Genomic DNA, 19,576 nt, shown 5'->3' with positions numbered 1-19,576 from the left:
CCAGCCAAGGCCCTGATCCTGGGGCATCTTCAGGAGGAAAGGCCATTTGACCCCCAGGCTCCCTGGAGATTTTATATCACCATGTTTTCACCTTCATGAGAACTAGGCAGAGGCTGCTTTTGCCTGACTCAGAAATGGCCATTTCCAACATGGTACGCATTTCAGAGTTCCCTCCCATCAGCAGGGGCCTTCTCCGAGCAGTCAGCCTGCCCTGGTGACTGCCCCGTCCCTGGGGATGTGTGTTACGGAGGACACTGCCAGTCTTTTCTTGTGAGAGCACAGTCACAGCTGGGGCAGGCAGCCTGGCCCTGGCTCCCATCAGTGGGTGAGCTAGGTTCCTGGCCTCTGACGCTCTTCTCAGTCAGCTGGGGGAAAGGTGGAATTTTCAGAACAAAGCTTCTGTGGCCCTGTGGATAGGGACACGGGGCCATAGAGGCCATGTGGACCCAGAGCCTCTTACACGGGAGCCTGTAACAATTCCCACAAGATCCAGCCAAGGCTGTTCTCTGTCATCGCCGGCTGAAAGCATCTCACCAGCTAGTTTGTAGAATATTGACATGTTCACACAACAGTTACAGTTGGGAGTTTCCCCAGACCATCTCTCCTTACCACCCCACCCCCTATTCCAGGCCCTCCCCAGTGGTCATCACTGTTTCCATTTGGATGTATTTTTCCAGGCCTCCAGCACACATAAACACACAGAAATAGTTTCATGTGGGTATGCCTGGCCTTTGCACCATCCTGCCCTCTTCTATTTTAAACCCTCCCCTTGCCTTGCAAGGGGACAAAGAGCACCAGAGTTAGGAGACCTGGATTCTTGTCTAGCTCTAGCTCACCGTGTAGTCTTGGGTAAGTCACCTCGGGATAGTCCTATAAAGGGGCTAGGACTTGATGCCCCTTTATAGGGGCATCTCTGAGGGCCTTTCCAGCTGTGACTGTGGTAAAGAACCTGGATTGTTCCATAGTATGTATGGAAGCAGGGCTTCCACCTTAAAGCCTTCCCCGGTTTCTTTTCGGCAGGAGTGTGCTTTCTTTAACCTCACAGAACTTTATTTCTCTGTGGAGGACCCCTTTCCGCCTCATGCTGTGTTTATCTCTTTGAAGGTCTTTTCTCCGCTAGACTTAGAGACTGTAAGAGCTGAGAGGTCCTTTGGAGACTGTCAATCACATCACTTTCTGTGTATTGTAGAAGACCCTGTGTGAGCCTGGTAGAAACTGTGGCTTTTCTCTCTATAAACTGCAGTTAAAATTTTGCACTCAGTGTGGGGGCTTACGGATCTCCTGCAGCCCACCTGTGACCCTGTTATGAACCCCTTATCCATGGTGGATAGATGAGCTTAGACCAGAGAAGGCTGTGTCAGTGCCCGAGGGCTCACCTTGCTGTTGGAGAAGGTGGTGATGGAACCCGGGGCCTTCCACTCAACTGGGCTGCCCTGTCCTTGAGGACAGGACCATGTGGACATGACTGCTCTCACGGGGGTGCCTTGCACAGGACCATGTGGACATGACTGCTCTCACGGGGGTGCCTTGCACAGGGCCTTGTGCATGAGCATCGTGGGGCTGTAGAGTAAGAGCGAGGGAGGGAGGTGCAGTCACCCGGGGACAAGGCAGGCGGTCAGGGGGTCCAGGCCTCCTGCAGAGGCTCCCTGCTCACCAGCCCTGTGTCCCCTGCAGACCGACAGGGAACATCTGACAGCAGAGGCCAAGGAGCTGCGCCAGAAGGTCAAGTATCTGCAGGACCAGCTGAGCCCACTCACCCGGCAGCGGGAGTACCAGGAAAAGGAGATCCAGCGGCTCAACAAGGTGGGTGCAGCTAAGGTCTGGGGGTGGGCAGGGCTTCCCAGAGCCCTGCTGCAGAGCCCACCCCATGGCTGGTACCCTCAACCCTCAGCTCAGGAGGGGTGACTCCTGGGTCAGGGTAAGGGTGCTGAGGGCCTGGGTGCTGCCCCAGGGTTTCTACTGCCTCTGCCCTGCTCCCCGCATGCTGAGTGCCCGGCCAGATGAGCTGGGCAGGCCCTGGGATGTGCTGTCTGCTCACGCAGTGCCACCCACTCATCGTTCAGGTTTAGCTCTAACACCGCTTCCCAGGAAGGCCTTCCCGAGTCTCCTTCGAGTTTCCCTGTTCTATAGCTAAAGCACCAGCAGCTTCTTTCAAACCCTTCTGGCATTTTCTTGTGATTACTTACTGACAGCCACCCTCCCATCCAATGTTGGAAGGTGTGCGTCTTCACCAGGGCACATACCCCCGGCGCCTGGCACCAAGCATGTGTTCAGGAAAAACTGAAGGGAGTGGATGAGCTTTGGCCTGAGTTCCTACCCTCGAGAAGGGGGATCCAGGGAGACATGGCCCAGGGCAGGGATGGGCTAGGGCTAGGGGAGCCCAGGTAGAGATCCCTCTGCTCTGAGCCAATGTGAGGGCCAGTGGGCTGGGCTAGGGGATGGTTCTAGTCCCAGTTATAGCCCCTGTAACCTATCCGGGTCTCAGTTTTGCCACCTGAACCCTGGCTGGAATCATGCTAGCCCTGCCCAACTTCTAGTGCAGGGGTTAAAGGAGTGAGCTGATGGAGAGGCTTTGAAAGGAAACTTTCTTGAAGGCTCAGATTTTCTTCCTCTTCTGTCTGCCTGCTCTTTCTGCTCACAGCAGACTCTGTTGTGGGTTTGTATTCACTGGGTCCCAGCCCTGCTGGGGTGACTCTGCTTGGTTTTGGTGTTGGATAAGCAATTGATGATGCCAAGTGTGGGGCTTTGGGACTTGTTCTCATTGAAAAGAATGATCTATCCCAAGCTAGGGGACTTGGGGCTCTAAATCCAGGCAGAATGTTCTATGTACTGCTGGTTGTAGAGATGACCCAGGCAGGATCACTGCCCTCCAGGTTTCTGTGCTGTAGCTGGGGACAGAAACTTGTAAGGATGACTAACACAAGGCTCTCCCTGTCCCTGGACCTCAGTCTGCTCATCAGAAAAATGGGACAGATGGAGGGGGAGGTGCAGTCATAGCCTTCCCTCTAGCATTCTGAATTTACGCTTTAAATATATGTACATCAATTTGATTTTCTTTGCCTGTACCATGTCTTAGTTGCAGCATGTGGGATCTGTAGTTGTGGCATATGAACTCTGAGTTGCAGCATGTGGGATCTAGTTTCCTGACTAGGGATCAAACCCAGGCCCCCTGCATTGGGAGCTTGGAGTCTTAGCTGCTGGACCAGGAAAGCCCCTTGAATTCACTCTCGGCTCGGCAGTCTCCTCTTGTTTCTGGGGGAGTCCAGGAGACAAGGAGGGGCCTGAGTCCGAGCTGGGCAAGGTTTCCCCAGGGTCCAGGGAGGCACTGTGAGCAGTGCTGTCACAGGGCCAGCAGAGGCCCTGCCGCCCAGGTGGTGATGAGGATGGCCAGTCTTGAGGGGTGTTCCAGAGTTCTCAAGCAACATGTTAACAGGGTGCAAGGAGAAAACCGGTTAATGAATAACTTTCAAGAGAATGTGAGCACACAGTTTATGCAAGGAAAAGTATTCCGTGAAGGTAGTAAAACAGAGCTTTTACAAAAAAATCTCAAAATATTATTTGGTGATGTTTCAGCCCATTTTCAGGGTTGGAAAGGTAAAAATTAATTACATCAAAATGAAAATCCAGGCTAATCTAACTACAGAAGATCTGGGGATGGAAGGGTTGGCTTGGTGGGAATGGGTTATGGAAGCTGGAGAATCTCTGGGCAGGTCCAGGAGATATAGCTTCTGCCTCCAAAGGACTTCGTATTCTTTCTAGGTCTGGGTGCTAAGAATTGAGCCACTTATCCTCAGGGAAAGGGAGATTTCTCCCTTCTACATAAAGACCACAGTTTAGGCTGCTGGTTAAGAGCACATACTGGCCTTGAATACCTGCTTTGCCACTTACTAGCTGTCTGACTTTGGACAAATCCCTTCAGGTCTCTGAACCTCAGTTTTCACATCCATGAAATGAGTGAAGGTCATAGTTTTTCTTCATAGGACTATGGAGAGGATTTAGTAAAATGATGTGCATATAGTGTTCATCTATAAGATGGCATTTATTAAATAGTGGTGGTTATTATTATTATCCTTATCATGATTGGGGTCTTTCAGTGGGCCTGACCCTTTCAATGGGACCTGACTTCCCAGGGCTTCTGCTGACAGGCCCATCTCCTTTCTTCCTGATTCTAGGCCCTGGAGGAAGCACTAAGCATTCAGGCCTCCCCGTCCTCTCCAACAGCATTCGGGAGCCCAGAAGGAGCTGGAGGCCTGCTAAGGAAACAGGAGCTGCTCACGCAGAACGAATTGCTGAAACAGCAGGTGAGTTTGAGGGGAACGGGTTAGGTAGGTGGTGCCCAGTGGGAGTTGGAGCAACCCTGAGGGCCTAGGACAGACCTTGAGTCATGCAAGCTGTAATCTGCAGTCCACTGTCTGGCCATCGGCCAGGACTCCTGTCTGGTATAGGTTTATCCTTGCTGGCAGTATATCCCTATCTAGGTCAGTCCTCTACCACTGTCATGTTGTAAACATTTCTATGCCCCAGCTCTGCTATTATTTCCCTAATATTTCGAAAGCAAAATTTTTTAAATTTATGTTTTAAAAATGAACTGCTACTGGAGTTTATTTGATTTACTATGTCCTGTTAATTTCTGTTGTACAGAAAAGTGAATCAGTTATACATATACATATTCCCACTCTTTTTTAGGCTCTTTTCCCATATAGGTCATTGTGTAGTATAACGTAGAGTTCCCTGTGCTGTATAGTAGATCCTTATTAGTTATCTATACGTTTAAATAAACTCAATAAATATATTTAAAAGGGAACTTTAGATTTCTCCTGCAAATGGGAAAACCGTTTATTATTTGTCATAATTAGAAAGTAGCTATAAGCAATAAATACAGTAAAGGCAAAACTGTGTTGTTAAAGTCTAGCTAGATACTTCTGCCTGATCATGGCTTTGTGCTTGAGTCCTCTGTCCCTTTATTCAAGGGAAATTAAATACTAAAGAGGTGCTTAAACAGTAGCATAGAATGCAGACCTTCTCGCTGAGCGCACAGAGGAGTGAAGAAAGTTGAGAAGGCTTTGGTTCTCGCACGTGCTTCTGTGCTATTTGCTGCCGTGCTTCGGATCCTTCTAAATCGTCCCGAGCCTGGTCAGCTTCTCACTGATCTGCAGTGAGGATGTGCATCTGCAGACAGGGCCCCGCCCGCCCCTTCCCTGCCAGGGCACCAGCCCCCGCCCCAGAGCCTCAGGCAGAGTTTTGTAGGCCCCCTGCTCTTGGCACCAGGAGGCCTGAACTCCAGTCCTCCACTCAGACTGTTTCTGTGGCCTCCGCCTCTCTGTGGGTCTTGGCAGAATGGAAGAATGGGACTAGTTTTGATGGCTGTTGACCAGTTTTGTGTTTTTTAGCCATGGATCCTTTTTTCCAATAAAGCCCTAGGTTGAAGCCCAAAATATAAGATCAAGGGACCCAGAACTACTCTGTTTGTAGTTGGGGTTGGGGCCAGAGGTACACCTATTCCTCTCCCCATGGGCATTTTTCAAGACAGGGTAAAACCAGCTCTGCTGTCTGACTCTTATCAGAGGCCCAGGATTCTGGGTCTGAGCAGGTCTGAGCCCCAACTCAGAGCTGTCCCTCCTCCCTCACCCCCTTCTCCCTTCCCCTCCACCTCCCCTTTAGGTGAAGATCTTTGAGGAGGACTTCCAGAGGGAGCGTAGCGACCGGGAGCGCATGAATGAAGAGAAGGAAGAGCTGAAGAAGCAGGTGGAGAAACTGCAAGCCCAGGTCACCCTGTCCCACGCCCAGGTGAGAAGAGCGGGACCCAGGAGCAGGCAGCTGGCTGTGCCCAGGGGGAGGGCGCATGGGTTGGAGGGCCCTGGCGACACTGGTTGGCAGGACACTCACCGATTCTCCTTCCAGCTCTGCTGATACATTTCTGTGGCCCTCAGAGAGTCCTCTCCCTTCTCTACTTCTCCTAGCCCTGACTTTCCACAATCGGTTTTGATGCCTTTAAAGAGCATAATTAGGAATTAGCTCTGAGCCATCCGCTCTTTCCCACACTGAAGCTAACAGGTATGAATGCTGAAGCACGGCGTCAGTGAGGCTCCTGCAGCTGTCCTGACCTGTGTTCAGACTGCCCATGGTGAGCGGGCCTTACCCGCAGTCCCTGGCCTGGGCCGTGTTCTGCCCCCCGGGGCCCTTTCCCACCGCTGGGCCAGGCAGGACAGCCCAGAGTGGCGGCCTCGTGCGTTGGCCAGTCCACCCTGCTTAGGCCCGGGACCCAGGCCTGGCCAGGAAGCGCCTCTGCTGACAGACTTCTCTCCCTCCCTCTCTCTCTCAGCTAAAAGCCTTCAAAGATGAGGAAAAGGCGAAAGATGCCCTGAGGCAGCAGAAGAGGAAAGCAAAGGTGAGGCGGCTTGAGGGAGGAGGCAGCCCCTACCGCATTTTACCTCCTCCAGGGAGCTGCAGTCTGACGCCGGAGGCCCTGGTTGCTCAGGCCTCCAGCTAACTAGTGAGGCCCCAGGTGGCACAGCGGGGAAGAATCCGGCTGCCAGTGCAGGAGACACAAGAGGCTCAGGTTTGATCCATGGGTCGGGAAGATCCCCTGGAGAAGGAAATGGCAACCTGATCCAGTATTCTTGCCTGGAAAATTCCATGGACAGAGGAGCCTGGGCCACAGTCTACGGGGTCACAAAGAGTCGGACGCGATTGAGTGACCGAGCACACACACACCCAGCAGATGACAGAATGAATTATGAACTCGACTACACGTCAGGCCCTTGTCCCTTTATTTAAGGTGTGATGCTAAGTGCTTTACAGACAAAACAAAAAGCGCAGCTGGAGCATTTAGAACAGTACATGGTAAAGAACCAGTGCCCAGGGCACACCAGCTGTCCTCATGGTTGGTATTCTGGGCCCGTGTGCAGCCTTCCATGGCCACATGCCAGCCTTCGGAGAACTGAGACTCTAAGAGGAGAATGGGAGACGGGATGAATGTCACTGGGGTGGCCCATGCAGCCTGTCACAGACCAGAGCCAGATGCCACCTTTCTTGCAGACCTCGGCAGACCGCTACCACCTGGAGCCCCACCCGGAGCACCTCTGCGGGGCCTGCCCCTACGCCTACCCGCCCATGCCCCCCATTGGGCCGCACCCCGGCTTTGAGGACTGGTCCCAGATCCGCTACCCCCCACCCCCCACGGCCATGGAGCACCCGCCCCCGCTTCCCAACTCACGCCTCTTCCGTCTGGTGAGTCCATGCCCCCTCCCTCACTCCAGGACACACACACAGGCCAGCCAGACACATGCCAAGGGCAAGGTCAACGGAGAGGGTCAGAAGCTGCATCCTTGGCCCCTTGGGAACAGACTGGTGTGCAGCCTGCCATCCCCGGGGCAGGACCTTCCAGCTCAGGGCTGCTCAAGGGCCCTGGTATGGGACAGAAAAGGCTGGGTAAGGGAGCAGGGCCAGCAGGAGGGCTCTCTCCGGCCAGCCAGGCCAGGAGTTTGACCTTTTTCGTGACCTCCACATGTCACCAGGTATAAAGTCTTCATCATGCATTCTCTCCCTTTGCTTTTTCTTCTCTTTTCCTTCTCAGTTTCCTTTTTCTGTTTTCCTCCCTTTTTCTCCTTATCATTCTGTCTCCAGAGTTTCTGACCCCTTTCTCATTCTCTTCAGTGCCCCTGCCACAGCCCCTCAGGCATCTCTCAACCTGGTCAGTGCCAGCTGCCCCCCATCCCATCCGCTTCTCCCCCATCTTCTCCCACATAACCATTCCTTACATGCATCTTTAAACCCTGGAGTGTACTGTGCGACTATAGCGCCTTGGATTCAAATCAAAGCTTGACCACTTGCCAAGCTGGATGACCTTTGACAAGTTACTCCACCCCATTTGAGCCTCAGTTTGCCAACCTGTAAAGTGGGGTTGGTAACCTGGGTTGTTGTAAGGATTCAGTTATAGTTGATTAATATGAACTTAGTACTGTTCTGGCACAGTAGCTGCAACTATGGTTATTGATTACTAAACACCAGTTTTGTTGCAGCCAGAATACACCTGGCGGATGCCCTTTGGAGGGGTACGTAATCAGAGCTCCCAAGTGATGGACTTACCTACGGCCAGGCCTACAGAACCAGGTGAGTATGACCCCTGGTAATGGGCCTTGGTTTATAAAAAGATAGTTTTTTAATCTGCCAGGATTGTCCCAATTTGGGGGCAGTCTTGCTACCTTCTGATCTCAGTGGAGGAGAGGTGCAGGTTTCTCAAATAGTGTTGAGAAGAAAGGGGTGGTGACTGCATCATGAAGGAGTTGAAACCATTCCTTCCGCTGATTATAGTTTAATGTTCTAAGTGCCATGCTCTGTGTAAGATGCTGGGGAGGAGGCCAAGACCAGTGCAAAGGTCTTGGTGGGAGGGAGTGAAGAACTATGGCTGACTTGAGGATCGACAGAAGTCTGGCTTGGCTGGAGCCAGGAACAAGACGGAGAAGGGAGGCAGACAAGGCAAGGTCAGGGAGGTTGGTAGGTCGCACCACAAGGGCCTTGTAAGCCCCAGCAGGACGGCTGGTCTTTATCCTAAGGATAGCCTGCAGGCCTTGGACATTTTAAAATGGTCTGTTTGCTGGTTGTGAAAGGACTCTGGGCCCTTAGTCTCTCCCTTGCTTTCTGTGAGGCTTTTATGGGGCCTTGCCTGTGGGGGCTTCTGGAAACAGAATTGCAACTAGTGGGAGCCATGGGGAGGCCAAGTCCGTCTCAGCACAAAGAGGAGTTTTCTAAAGGTTGCAGTTGTGCAGAAATGAAGCCTGCCATGCCTGGTGGTCGAGGGCCCCTCTGCAATAGTGTGGGCAGAGGCTGCAGGACAACTCGGAGGGGGTGTGGTTTGGAGGATCTCGTGGTTGGGAGGAGGAGGCGTTGAGCTAGTCAGGCACTTTCTCATGTCTCCCCGTGGAGCCCTAGGGGTTCTGTGGAGCCATAGGAGTCTGCTTTGATGAGTGCAGAGGGTGGCCAAACGGGCAGGACTGTCCCTTCTCCCAGAACTACTCCATTTCTGGGATCTGGAACCAGACTGACTAGGTGCCAACACTTCCTAGACCTGGGACCTTAAGCAAGTTTTTAAAAACTCCCCTGTGCCCCATTTCTCTCCCCCATAAAGTAATAATCTGCCTGCTTCCTAGGTTTGGGCAAGGATTGAATGACGTACCTAAGGTTCTTCGACCAGGGCCTGGCACTCATTAACACCCAGCAGCCCTGGTTTTTTTCCCCACTCTTACTGTATTCATTTCCATAGGACTTTGAAAGCTACTGTACTACCTCATCTTTAAATCCTAAATTTGTTTATTTAGAGTCCACCAAAAATGACCGTGAAGGACCTCAGTGAAACCAGTCCCCTGCTCCACCTTCGTCTCACAGAGCCAGCTGACTTCAGATTACTGGCAAGCTAGAGGCCACAGGCTCTGTGTGGCCAGAGCTGCAGCCACTCCGGAGGCTGAGATGGATGGCCAGCTTGGGCCCTGGCCCCAACCTGGACGGTCTGCAGACTGGAGAGGCTCCATCCAGAAGGCGTCCATCTGGGCCTCTCCTTTGGAGTGACTGGGAAAAGCCTACTATTGTGCCCCTGAGTGGAGAGAGGGGCCGTCAGCCTGGACCTGCTGTCCTCTGCGGACACTGCTGGCGGATGCCGATCTCCAGTCGAGAGACCTTCATCGGCCGAGGGGCCCCAGCCTGGAGCCACCAGGCCCTCAGCTGGAGCCTTGTGGTGTGGAGGCCTGGACTGGGGTGGTTCTTGATCCCTGGACAGCTGTTTGCACAAATCTTGGACATAAATCCAAGCTAGAGATGAGCATTTTGTGACCGGATTTCTTTTATGCCCTGGCTAATGTGCTCCTCCTTGTCAACCAGCGTGCTTCTTTCCTGGCCCCTCTTCCCTCTGTGCCCTTTTCTTCCCAGACGCACCCCCCCCCATCCACCCCCATAAGAGCACCACCATTACTCCTGGCAGGCATCCCCTGGGATCCTGCTCAGAGCTTCTGTGAGGGTGGAGCATCCAGGGGCTGGGGGCCAGGCGGCCTGAGGTTACACTCCAGTCCTGCCCCTCACTTGTCAGGAGACATTGGGCAACGCCTGGCCCTTCTGTGAGCCTTAGTTTCCTCATCTGTCAAATGGAACACCTCATCTCAGTGCTAGCTGCCTTAGAGAGAACTGTGGGGTGACAGTAGATGTGAGCTGGTTTTATAGACTCCAAATGCTGAGTGAGGAAGCAGAGCGGGCCTAGGTGGAAACCAAAAAGCAAGGCCCTGGAGCCCTCCGTTCATTCCTTCCCGCCACCTTCAGCTTTCCTGCCCCCGCGCTGGGGCAGCCCCATGGAAGAAGCACGACAGTAGGTTCAGCTGCTGCAGAAAGGCCTTTACTAGGCAGACAGGGGTGAGCCTCATGCCAGCAGGTCAGGGTGAGGGGAGAGGACACACCCCCCGAGGGAGTGGGGTGGCATCCCTGGCCGGGGGCCTCAGCCTGAATGCACTAAAGGCTGGCCCCTCAGACAGGCTCAAGGGAGGTCCGCCCACGCGGGCTTCGGGCCCCTCCTTCATGGCGATGCCGCCCCCTGACATGGGGAGCGTGACCCCTGCTCTCACGTCTGCCTTGGCGACCCTCAGGGAACGCTGTGCGGGTGGTGGGGTGGGGGGCGGGGGAGGGCCCTCAGGAAGGAGCGAGGCTGTGTGGTGGAGAAGGAGGGGGTCAGGCAGCGCGGCGGACCCAGAAACTTCCGGGCACTTCTGGGTGGTGTTTGGAGGCTGTGAGAGATGCCAGCCCGGTAGGGTGAGGTCCTGGTTAAAGCAGAACAATTGAATCTAGAGCTGGGTTTTCAGTTTGGACTCAGCTGAAAGTGGATGGTTATCACTGGAACAGAGAACTAGAAGGAAAGGGAAGTTCCTCTCTGGCATTCTTCACGGCACACAGCTGTTGCCACATATGCACTTGTGCAGGTTGACATGTGTGGCCCTGTACTCGTGTGTACACACGCCTGTAGGCATGTGTGCAAACGCCCATGTGCAGAGCAGTACAGACACAAACGTTCATCTCAGGCTGGGGCCTTGTGTAACAGTAAAGGGTCTAGCATGGGAGTGTGGCATAGTTGGAGAAATGGGTTCCTTCCTGAACAGAGCCCTCCCTAGCCCGTGTGGTGGACATGGAGGGGGGGTGGGCCTCAGTTACTTCCCCTTGGCCTCCAGGACTGCCCGCCGCCGCATGTAGGTCAGGATGTCCATCTTGACAGAGTTGACCGTGGTGCGGTGGTACCAGCGCATGATGGGGATGCCGTCTGGCCCCACCAGGAACTTCTCAAAGTTCCACCGGATGTCATGGACCTTCATGGGTTCCCAGAAGAGGCGGCCGGGTGAGCCTAGGAGCTCCGAGGTAGGAGGACAGGAGTTCTGGAGCAGAGACGAGAGAAGTGTTAACTCTGCTTGGGGCCCTTCCCACTCTGTAATCCCTCCTCCTTCCCAGGACTTTTCGGGGGAAGGAGAATAGCCCGGCACTGAGAAAAGAGTACCAGGTTGGGAGTTAGAAAACTGAATCCCAGCACCAGCTTTGGTTCTAGCAGATTGTGAGACCCTAAGCCTGTCCCTTCTGGGGCCTATCTTAAAATGAGTTGATGAGCCCCTAGGGTCTACAAAGCCCTCTAGTTGGAATAATAATCAGATGCCAGGAAACTCCCCAAGAGCCCAGGAACAAAGGAGGGTGGCACAGGCCTTGTCTCTGTGGCCTGGGGCCAGGAGCGGCTGCAGCCCTGTCCAGAGCCAGCATCAGCCAGGCAGGGAGGCTCGTCAGCAGTGTGGCTTGGCTGTGTACTCACCTTCAGGAATGTGTAGAACTTCTGCTCTTTCTCCCCGTTCACATCGCCTTTCTCAAACAGCTGGAAGTTGGGGGTGAAGCCCCCACCTGGTCGAACATACCTAAGGAATATTTTTGTGTGGGTCCCAGGGACATGGGCTCAGAAATAAGAGGAGGGGACAGAACTGGGGAAGGGGGGTTGGGAATCAGGATTTTATGCTATGATGGGCAGTGGGAGCCAGTGACTGTTAAATGGGCACAGGTATAATGTGGGTCAGCAGTCTTCCTTCAATTTGGTAACTGCTCAATAACCCCTGCCCTCAACCTGTCCTCCCCTTACCCCAACGTGGCTGACTGCCATCATCCCTGACCCTGTCTCTCCTGGTACCTCTTCCACTTGTTCCACTAAACAGAGTTCCTGCAAGGAGAGAGTAGTTCTTGGTGGCTGATAAATATCCCTCATGGGTAGGGGCCAGCATAAAAGATGCCTGGAGCCTGGGCCGGGGCGCGGTGGGAGGGACGTGCTGGAGGAGCTTTCTCAGGACACTGATTCAGCACTCACTTGAGGGTGGCTAGGATCTCCGAGTTCTCTCCTGGTTCTTGTTTTCCAAATTGGTTGCAGGGGAAGCCCAGAATGACCAGACCGAATGGTTCAAGCTCTTCCTGCAGTGCATTCAGTTCTGGAACAGGGAGAGAGCAGAGATGGGGATAGCCTGGTGAGGAGTCCCACCTCCCGTGTACCATCCACCTGCCTGCCCCATTGTATAGCTGAAATCACTGAGGCCTGATGGGAAGGGACTTGCCCAAGATAATCCATTGAGTGTGGCATTGCTGGCATTCAAGCCCCGTCCTATGGAGTCCAACCTGGATGGGTTGGAGGTCTGGGGGAGAAGAGAGCAATGTGCTTTCTCAAGTTAATAATCAGACACCCACTGCCTAAACCCACCACCTGGGCCTGTAGGGTGGGGGCTCCTTCAGGACTGTCAGGACTGAGTGTCCTGGAGTGAGAACCATCCATCCCTGGGCAGAAGGCAGATGACGTCCCTGGGGTGGGATGGAGCCCTCACACCCTGCCTATACTCTGGGTATTCAGAGGCCCAGGGGAGAGCCTGGCCCAGCTCTCACCCCGCTCAGTGCCTCCTGGCCTCTGGTGCAGCATCCATGGTCACCCACCTCTTGCCCAAACACACTCTGCTCTATTCCAAGGGCTACATGGAAGCATTCTAGATGGAGTGCTCACTACCCACTGGGCCATCCAGTTCACTGTCATTGTACTTCCAGGAATCTGCCCATGACTCTCAGGCAGAACATTCTAAGTTAGATTGCCCTTGCTTCCCTCCCACACCCCCAAAGCATTTTCTGGTAGGTGCTGTCAGATGCCTTTGGCTTGCCTGTCCCCTGGCTTTTGACTCTGACCCAGCTAAGGAGAAGTAGAGGGTACCAGGGATCATGAAACCTGGTTCTGTCACTAACACACAAACTCTGGGAACTCAGGCCAGGGGCCAAGAGAAGCACTGAGGCAGATGGGCTGAGGACAGGGGAGAATTTCTCAGCAAGAGGAACCTACTGTTCTTACTCCAATGAAAGGAAGTTCCAGGCACAAACCCAATCTCCATCCTTCTTTTAGGGCAAATGAGATACTCAGGGATGAAGGATAACTGAGAATCTTCTAGAACATATTTGTAGGGGATCAGACCTCAGGTTATATAACTATTTTCACAGAACCACGGAACACAGTAGGATTCAGGTACAGGGTTTAAAATGTCATGATGACCATCACCCCCATTCTCCTTGCACCAGAAAAGCTCCTGTGATTGGAATGTGCCCAACTAGCAGAAACAGCCCCAAACACAGCAGGGGAAAGAGCGGGTGGCTCTTACCAACATACTGGCCCGTCAGGCCTCAGTAGCTGGCCACGTTGACGAAGAGGATGTATTTGCCAGCATACCGCTTAAAGGGGATGTACTCCTCCCCATCGATGGTGAGGGCCCCGTACTCATAGATGGTGCCGCCCACACCAGCATGGCAGTCCATCTGCAAGAGACCAGCACCAGGAAGCGGTTAGAGCCTGAAGGGAACTCGGACACCACCATTTTCAAGATACCAGGGAGTGGCGGAACACTTTTGCCCACGTGGTCTTGACTTGCCCAAGAATTCAAACTGGACTAGAACTGAAGTCTCCTAATTCATTGTACAAGATAATATTAAAAGCATTGAGTAAGCTGGTGAGCGCTACGGAAACTTGGAGAAATAACTATGGTCATTACTTCTGCATCACTTGTCAGTTTAGACAGCCACCAGGCAGGCTGTGAGGCAGACTACCCCCGTGCCTTGGATGGGATGGTGGAGACTGGGAAGCTGTTAGAGTAACGCAGGCAAGTGGTGATGAGAGCCAGAAGTAGATCGTCGTGAAGGAAGAGCTGAAATTTCCTCAGAAATGAGGAAACATCAGTGTGGAAAATGGTGATTCAGACGTTTCCAATCCGGAGAACTGGAAAGCTGAGGCTGTTGTTCAGAAATGGGGAAGTAGGATGGGGGCCAGGAATGGGGCCAGGCCTGCTGGGAGGATTAAATGGCATGGTCAGGATAAAGACCAGTGCCTGGCATAGATCCGATGTTCCCTGCGTTGAGCAGTGTGGCAATGACCTTAAGGCCTTCCTCTTTGCCCAGTTGCCTCTCTGCAGTCCGCCTCCAGACTAGTAGAGTCAGTGAACAATGGGCTGTGAGTTGGGGAACCAGCTCTGCCTCTAACTCCCTGTGTGGTCTTGGACTTGCCCTTTTTCTTCTCTGGGCCTCAGTTTCCTCATTTATAAAGTGAGAACCTTGAACTGGACCAGCTGTTCTGAATCACGATGGCTTGACAGTATTGCTTTCGGTGGGAGAAGAGGGAACGGATTACTGCCAGCAAGTGGGATGCTGAATTTACATCCACCCAACCCCCCACCCTATCCTCATCTCATCTCTACCATTTTTTGATGCAGAATACAAAAATCTGGGTTTACTCTTGAGAGAGCATCACGGCATCACTACCACAATTAGCAGGTGGGCTGGCAGTCCTGGCCTGGACATCTGAGGAGAGGTGGGAAGACAATAAACCTGAATGCAAGCTAGCATTATAGACCAGAGACAGGTGGTTGGAGTTAAGAGAAGCAAATTCACGCACTCTATTCTGGCCAGTCCTGGAAGACTGGCTGTTAAGGTGAGGTGCACCTGGGCCCAACCGAGTAAAGAGAGCCGTCTGGGCTGGTAGGGCGTAGCCCTGGTGGGGTGTAAGAAAGCCACTCTGTCTTGGAGACTCCGTAGGCCTGCTGAGCTGGGGGAGCTGGACTCCTTCCACATGGCCATTCCCTGACTGCTGCAAGCGATCTTCTTGGCTCGGGTACGAATTCCCTGCTTCACGTGAGTCTAATATTCCATGCCCCGTGACTTCTGGTGGGTGCCAGAGGCAGGCCTGAGACCTAAGCTTGACATTCCTCCAGCCCCTGGGCCTCTTGGGCCCCAGCTGGGGTCAGCTCCAGCTCCAAATGCAAACAGCCAGGACACAACAAACACACCCTAGCCAGGCCTCCTGCCTGCCTCTCCACTCTGCCCTGGCCCAAAAACAAACTGTGAAATGGGGAGGAAAAAAAAAAAAAAGCCAAGAGGTTTTCTAAATAAGAGAAGCTTGAAAACAGCGGGAGGTTCAGCTTTTAAGCCCATTTTCAGGGAGGGGTGGGGCAAGGGGAATCTCCCCTCATTAGAGTTGAGTCTTGCTGGCTGCGTGTCCCTGAGCAAGTCACTTTCAATCTGAGTTTCCATCTGTTGACGGGTGAGGGAAAAACCACCTGTCTCCCAAAATGGCTGTGGGAATTTGCTAGTAGATTAAAACCGTCTTGAAAGCCTCTTGGAAAGAAACCCAGCCCCCGTCCCCCCATCAAGCGGTAGGGTAAAGGGTCCTGACGTTGCTGTGTTCCTGTGAAGAAGACTTGGGTGTTCCCCAGTCGGTATGAGGAAGCTGATGCACTGGGCAGAGTATTTCCAGGAAAAGGGACCTGTGACAAAGCCGCCTGCTTTCTACTGGGCCTGCAATGCTGGTGCTGTGGGTTCAGACTGAGAGGGGTCGGAGAGTGACAATGGCAGGGGAAAGAGTTACAGCCTGCTCTCAGTGCTGAGCATGCGCCCCACCTCCTTCTAGGCCCCGCCCCTCCTCTTGTGGGTCCCTGGAGTCCCAGAACCCTGCACCTTAACCAAGAGGTCAGAGGAGATGGAGGTGGGGGGTGGGGAGGTTACCTCAATCCTCCCACAATTGCATAAGACAGGAGAGTTCAGACGGCTTGAGAGTGGGAGGGGAGACCCTGCCAGGACCCCGGCTGGCTTGCATTGCTGGTCCTGTGTCTCTCTCCTCACTCATCTTACCACTCCCAACAGTGTGAAGGTATGAGAGGAGAGCTGGACTGGGGGCAGGAGACCTGAGTTCTAGGCCTGGCCGGGCCTCCCATGCGACTACATGTGACTATCCTGTTCCTTCTCTGGGGCTCTGGCTCCTTGATTACGAGAAGGGGTCAGATTCAAGGCTGTCTAGAGGGCTCTTCAGCTCTGACTGTCAGCCGGTGGTTCCTTCATTCTATCTGCCTGATTTAGTCACCTAGAAACCAGTGGTTACTAGGAGCCCACACACGTCAGCAGCTGTTATTCTCTTTAGCCTCTGTGAAGTCCTTTTGTAGGGGAAGGACAGGGAGCCTGGGCAGCCTTAAGATGGACTGGAGAGGGGACAGCGAGGAAAGGCTTTGTTCCCCAGCCCCTCCCTTTGAAATGGGTGGAGGCAAATATTCCTGTGGGGCTGTTGCCTTTTATCCATCCTTTCCTCCACTTGCCCCTGGGCCCCTGCCTTGGCCTTGGAGCTAGGGGTAAGATAAGTAGTGATTGAGTCCTAGAAATGGAGGCTATGAGATTTCAACCCTCTCAAGACCTGGGAGGAAAAATGGGGCAGGACCAGATTGTCATTGACTAGCAAATCCTAACTGGTTGCATCTGATATGATCACACCCCACTCTAAGGCTTTTCTAGCCCATACCCATCCTGTTTTCTCTGAATCCATCTATTCCTCCCCAGAGTTCTACAGAGAACACATAACTATGATGAGCTATTCATAGGATCCATGTTCTTACCTCCACCTTCTTGAAACAGGGCCCCATCTTCCCGTCTCTGCTTCTCCCCAAACTGAGGTTATAGGACTGACTCCATGATGCTGCCCTACCCATGGCCTGCCCTCACTTCAGTTCCACACCCTAATATCGAAACTCAGACCCATCCCTGCCCAGGAAAATACCTTCTGAATTGGAGATTATGAACAAGACTGGATACAAAGCCAGAGGCTAGGAGGAAGTGGCCCCATAACCATCCAGTCTCTAGGCTGACTCCCAGGAGAGGAAGACCGATTAGAATTTAGGCTGAGGACAGGACGAGATAGAAACAAGCAGAAGTAGCCTTGCATTTTTAATGGGCTTCCTGAACAATAGATAGGATTATGGAAATAGAATTGTGGAGTCATAAGATCTTAGAATGGAAGATTTGAGAAACAACAGAAGCGCAAAGCTTCTTCATTTTATACAGGTGAGGGGTGTGTGTCGGTGTGTGTGTGTGTGTTGGTGTGTGTGTGTATTGGGAGGCTGGAAACAAAAATCTCTCTCTTTGGGTCTATGCCTGGCTCCTGACTCCCCACCCCGGGGAAGAGGAGAGGTCTAAGCATGTCAGGTCACCCCTGCTCCTGACCTCAGAATCCCCACTCTAGCTAAGGACCACACGCTCTACTGAGGGTAGACTCAGGCTCAAGAGAATTCTGCCTCTCCTATGGAGCTGGCAGGCCAATAAGGGCTGTGGCTGGTGGGTACTGAGGTTGCCCCCAAACAGGAAACCCTTCAGAGAATGATGCGTGGATTTTTCAGCTTCTCCAAGCTTTGCAGCTTCTCCTCTGAAGTCATCAGCCTCTTTGTGCCCTGTGCTCTCACCTCCAGTGGATGGAGAAACTGAGGTCCACAAAGGATGAGACGTCTAGTCAGTGTCCTGGGCATTCTTTGCTGCCAGCCCAGAGCTCGTTCTGTCAGCCTCTTTTACCAGTGTCCCAGAATCCTACCTGCATTTATGCTTGGGCTATTTGGGCACCACATATTGCCTGCCATTCTCCCTGGGAACTCTGCAGCCACCCAGACCCCGAGTCTCCAGGCCATTTTCTGGGCCCCTACCCTCTTCAGGGTCTGCTGGAAGGGAAGGGTCTCAGAAACAGAAGGTGGTTTGGATGTAGCAAGGCGGCCCGGAGGTAGTGGTGGGGAAGAAAGTGTGAACTCTGGAGAGACAAACCTTCCTCCCTCCTTCATTCCGCCCACCAGGAGCACCCAGGACTCCAGCGGATGAAACTGCGAAGAGTCTGACGACAGTCTGAGTGCGCCAAAGACGGAGGCAGCGGGAGTTAAGGGCGTCTCTCGCTCCTAGGTGTCACCCTCCTAGAGGGAAGCCCTCACCGAGAGATGGTGACACCTGCGGGCTGTGTTCTTTCCCCTGGCCCCCCACCCCCGAGGCTCACTCACCTTCGACTTCTCCTGTCCCTGGCTCGGGGGAATGAAGCCGGCCAGGAGCAGGGAGAGAAGGCAGGATGCCCGGAGGAGCCGGGCCATGATGGGCTGGGGACGCGTCTCGGCTCGCCGCAGACGCTGTCTGATCCTGGGCCACGGTCCGTCTGAGGTGTCGTCTGCTTTCATCCACCTTTCAAGCCCTCAGCAATGACCAATCCGCTGCCGGGCCGGAGTCTCTGTAGCCAATTGCAAGGCGCCTGGCATTTCAGGGGCGGGCATGACTTCCCCTCCGCTTCCCCCGCTGGGCGACAGTGACATAAGCAAGTGTGGGCCGAGAGATGGGCGCCAGGTGCTTGTGAACCCTTGAGGCAGCCCCCTCTTCTTTCGACTCCAAAGTGCTGGAAGTGGCAAGCACCGTGTCCTCAGCCCAGCCAGAGAAGGGGCTTAAAAAGCACCGAAGAATTGATGGAACTTCCCCTGGTGTTTCGTTTCCTCCTGCCTCCAATCTGGTAGAAGGGATATTAAAGACTTAAAATGTCAGCAAGATCTGGAGTGAGACCTCCGGGAATATTTACTCTATGTAGGCTTAGTGCTTAAAAAGCAACGAGTTGACTGCTCTAGAATTTTTGAATGCAGCCCCGTTCCCTAGAAGAACATTGGGATTCCTCAGCTGGTTTGAGAGCAGAAAATACATTTACTCCCTGTATAGTCTTGAACATATTGCTTTCCCTCTCTGGGTCTCAGTTTCCTGAACTGCATGATGGGATTGGTTGATGCTGTCTAAGGCCCTTCTTGTTCTGGCTAGATGACTTGCTTCTAAAAATAAGTGACAGACCTAGACCAGGAGTCCCTTAAGAGTAGGGACCATAATCACCAGCTGGCACAGGGCCTAGGACACATCAGGTGCTTAGTATTTGTGGTATTAGTTAGGCAACGGATTTGGGGATTTCCCTATAGTTCAAGGCTTCCTTGGTGGCTCAGTTGGTAAAGAATCAGCCTACAATTGGAGACCCAGGTTCCATCCTGGGTTGGGAAGATCCCCTGGAGAAGGAAATGGCAACCCACTCCAGTATTTTGACCTGGAAAATTCCATGAACAGAGGAGCCTGGCGGGCCACAGTGCATGGGGTCGCAAAGAGTCGGACATGACTGAGTGGCTACAGTTTCTTTTTCAGTGGTTTAAACTCTATGTCCAGTGCAGGGGGCGCAGGTTCAATCCCTGGTCAG

The 19,576-nt window shown here is 53.2% G+C and overlaps 2 protein-coding genes and 1 long non-coding RNA gene across 12 annotated transcripts in view; 1 reads left to right on the top strand and 2 right to left on the bottom strand.

The window, feature by feature from the left end:
• The window catches only part of TNIP1 (TNFAIP3 interacting protein 1), a 50,598-nt gene extending 40,784 nt beyond the window's left edge, over nt 1-9,814 (top strand). For 5 of the 10 annotated variants that reach the window (XM_069592277.1, XM_069592279.1, XM_069592275.1 and 2 more), the window contains 7 exons: nt 1,675-1,803; nt 4,173-4,301; nt 5,662-5,787; nt 6,323-6,388; nt 7,039-7,230; nt 8,022-8,112; nt 9,318-9,814. In XM_069592277.1, the coding sequence (XP_069448378.1) occupies nt 1,675-1,803; nt 4,173-4,301; nt 5,662-5,787; nt 6,323-6,388; nt 7,039-7,230; nt 8,022-8,112; nt 9,318-9,352 (768 nt within the window). In that variant the 3' untranslated portion in view covers nt 9,353-9,814. The remainder of the gene's footprint in view (nt 1-1,674; nt 1,804-4,172; nt 4,302-5,661; nt 5,788-6,322; nt 6,389-7,038; nt 7,231-8,021; nt 8,113-9,317) is intronic. The other 5 variants (XM_069592281.1, XM_069592284.1, XM_069592283.1 and 2 more) reach the window with 1 other exon arrangement.
• Nucleotides 4,812-9,338, bottom strand: LOC138441382 (uncharacterized). The gene is made up of 3 exons (XR_011257328.1): nt 7,217-9,338; nt 6,432-6,586; nt 4,812-5,150 (listed from the first exon to the last, which is right to left on the bottom strand). It is a non-coding gene; the product is annotated as an uncharacterized lncRNA (long non-coding RNA).
• A 542-nt stretch (nt 9,815-10,356) lies between the features above and the next one.
• GPX3 (glutathione peroxidase 3) lies at nt 10,357-19,179 on the bottom strand. Its single transcript, XM_069592288.1, has 5 exons — nt 18,366-19,179; nt 13,683-13,836; nt 12,365-12,482; nt 11,825-11,924; nt 10,357-11,402 (listed from the first exon to the last, which is right to left on the bottom strand). The coding sequence occupies exons 1-5, from the start codon at nt 18,534-18,536 to the stop codon at nt 11,181-11,183; spliced, it is 765 nt and encodes a 254-aa protein (XP_069448389.1). The 5' UTR covers nt 18,537-19,179; the 3' UTR covers nt 10,357-11,180.
• Between the last annotated feature and the right edge of the window lie 397 nt (nt 19,180-19,576).

Source organism: Ovis canadensis, chromosome 5 (genome assembly GCF_042477335.2).
Source record: "Ovis canadensis isolate MfBH-ARS-UI-01 breed Bighorn chromosome 5, ARS-UI_OviCan_v2, whole genome shotgun sequence".
Classification (NCBI taxonomy): Eukaryota; Metazoa; Chordata; class Mammalia; order Artiodactyla; family Bovidae; genus Ovis; species Ovis canadensis.
This window is presented reverse-complemented; position numbering and strand designations above follow the sequence as displayed.